The following is a 2,539-nucleotide window of genomic DNA, read 5'->3' as shown; positions in this document are numbered from 1 at the left end:
CAAAAACTAAGTACTGCACCCCTCTTCTATCAGATGGCTCTGGGTCACGGATAGCGTACAGTAGCGCTATAGCAGATGCCAGCCAGCGCACGATTACAGCAGAAACAGATCACAACAAAGCTCTCCTCGCCACTGAGGGCTGTGCACACATAGACATCAAAGACAAGTGCCCTTTCCAGACCACGGATGCAGCATTTAATACATTTTGGGTGTTAGCATTACGCTATGCTTTAGCTATTGAAAAATAGCAGATCTACAAGCTCATAGCGCGCCACCGAGTGGCGCGCTACGAGCTTGTAGATCTGCTATTTTTTGAAAAATCAAGAGAATGACTGACATAGAAACATAGCTTTTTCAGTCAAACTGTCAGGATGTATAGAAGACATTTTTAGAATCCGATCTCAGGTCAGAATGGGTTAATACATGGTGAAAGAAATGCAAATGCCACTCCTCTCCTCTCCTTTCCATGGAGGCAGAATTAAGGCACGCAGCATTCAGGAGAATTCCTTTTTTTCCCCCCTGAAAGTCTCCTGAACTTGAACACAGCATTTTCTAAGCTTTTTGTTTAGAAATCCATGTCGTTACATTTACACCACATCTCTAGTGTATTATCTTGTGTTTGTGGGTTTAGTTCAATAAAACAGCGTTCTTGAAAGTAATTTACTGCAGAATAACCCATTTTGATCGGGAACCCGTTTTGGTGTTAGCATCATGTTATGCTTTAGCTATTGAAAAATAGCAGATCTACAAGCTTGTAGATCTGCTATTTTTGATAAAATCGAAGAACGACTGACGTAGAAGAACATTTTTAGAATCTGATCTCAGGTCAGAATGGGATAATAATATGAGGCAAGTTACAAACAGAAGCACGACAGGTTCTGTCGGGCTCTGTGTTCAGAATGCCAGAACAGCACCGGGGGAAAGGCTGTGTGTAGTCTATAGGCATCACTAGTCAAACTGTAGTGATCAAAACAGATCCACACACAACACAGACATGAATAATCAATGAAGCAAATATACGATTTGCTCATATCATTACATCCAGTATAGATAAAGACTGCTGGGGTTGTGCCCCGAAAATAGCAGATTTGTTTTAACTCAAATCTTTGCTTCTGGGTGTGTGTGTGGGGGGGGTCATTTGTAGAATCGTCCTCAGGTCTAAATGGGTTAAGTAGAATGTATCCCCCCCCCCGCACGCACACACACACACACACACACACACACACACACACACACACACACACACACACACACACACACACACACACACACACACACACACACACACAGACAGAGGATTGGTCAGAGTCTATAAACACCATTACTCTGCAGAAGGACCGTCAGAGGAACCATTACGTTCTATCACTGAGCGCTGCAGTGAGAGGGAGCTGGAAATCACGGAGCGTCCCTCTGGGGAAGGGGTTGTTTTATGGACCGGAGCGGATTAACCCATTCTGAACGGGAACCCATTTTGGTGTTAGCATTATGCTATGCTTTAGCTATTGAAAAATAGCAGATCTACAAGCTCGTAGCGCGCCACCGAGTGGCGCGCTACGAGCTTGTAGGTCTGCTTTTTTTTTTTAAATCAAAGAACGACTGACATTTTTAGAATCTGATCTCAGGTCAGAATGGGTTAATCAGACCAGTGTGTGTCCAGTGGAAACCTCGTATGAATCTGATCTCAGGTCAGAATGGGTTAAAGAGCTCCACACACTGACGCTATAAAACCACTGAACCCACTGAACCGTTTCCTCGACTAAAACTAAATGTTCGTCGACTACCTTTTTTCACTGACGAAAACTAAATGGAAACTATGAGCTATGATGACAACAACTTCCTTGTTTTGCTCGGCAAGTAGCCTTATATGTGACGGGAGAATAGCGCTTGATGTATTTACGGCGCTGCCTGGAGCCACACATTCACAGTCATATGAGACGGGCGGTGCTTATACACGCCCGCACGGCATGTGTTTGTAAAGCAATCAAGCGCTCCCCTTCCCCAGTTCAGCTACAAGGCTGCAGGATGACACAAAGTGATTGAAGGAGTAGTGGGTTATCGGTGAAATTTACACCAGGTCACGTGACGGTATGACCAGCCAATCAGAATGAAGTATTGGGTAGAATCCTCACCTGACTCTGCGCTGTACATGTAGACGAAGCGCGTCCAGCCGAAGGCCGCCAGCAGCGCCATCAGCGGCTCCTGCAGCTCGGGGCGGAGCTGCAGCACGAACTGGTTGGTGGGCGTGTCCACGGGGAAGGAGGGCGTGACGAAGCACACGTGCAGCGAGCCGCAGAACGACATCAGCATGTTGACGCTGCGCCGGTCGTACACGCCCATGACCGCGTACACGCCCCGGGAGAACTGGGAGCAGACTGGAGGGAGGAGGGGGGGGGGGAGGGGGGGAGAGAGAGAGAGAGAGAGAGAGAGAGAGAGAGAGAGAGAGAGAGGTTACTGTCAAGGTTCAAGGTTAGCTTTATTGTCCATTGAGGGAAATTGGTTTGCAGCCAGATCATAGTAAAAATACACACAAAAACAACAA

The 2,539-nt window shown here is 46.7% G+C and overlaps 1 protein-coding gene across 1 annotated transcript in view; it reads right to left on the bottom strand.

Annotated features, from left to right (window-relative positions):
* LOC308327694 (glutamate receptor 1-like) overlaps positions 1–2,322 on the bottom strand; it is a gene marked incomplete at its 3' end in the record, with an annotated part of 58,792 nt that extends 56,470 nt beyond the window's left edge. Inside the window, exon 1 of the mRNA XM_080781219.1 lies at positions 2,130–2,322. Coding sequence (XP_080637345.1) covers positions 2,130–2,307 — 178 coding nt within the window. The 5' untranslated portion in view covers positions 2,308–2,322. The remainder of the gene's footprint in view (positions 1–2,129) is intronic.
* Between the last annotated feature and the right edge of the window lie 217 nt (positions 2,323–2,539).

This window comes from Protomyctophum bolini (genome assembly GCF_963924005.1).
Source record: "Protomyctophum bolini genome assembly, chromosome: 13".
NCBI lineage: Eukaryota > Metazoa > Chordata > Actinopteri > Myctophiformes > Myctophidae > Protomyctophum > Protomyctophum bolini.
Note: the sequence above shows the minus strand (reverse complement) of the source record. Positions and strands in the feature narration are given on the sequence as shown.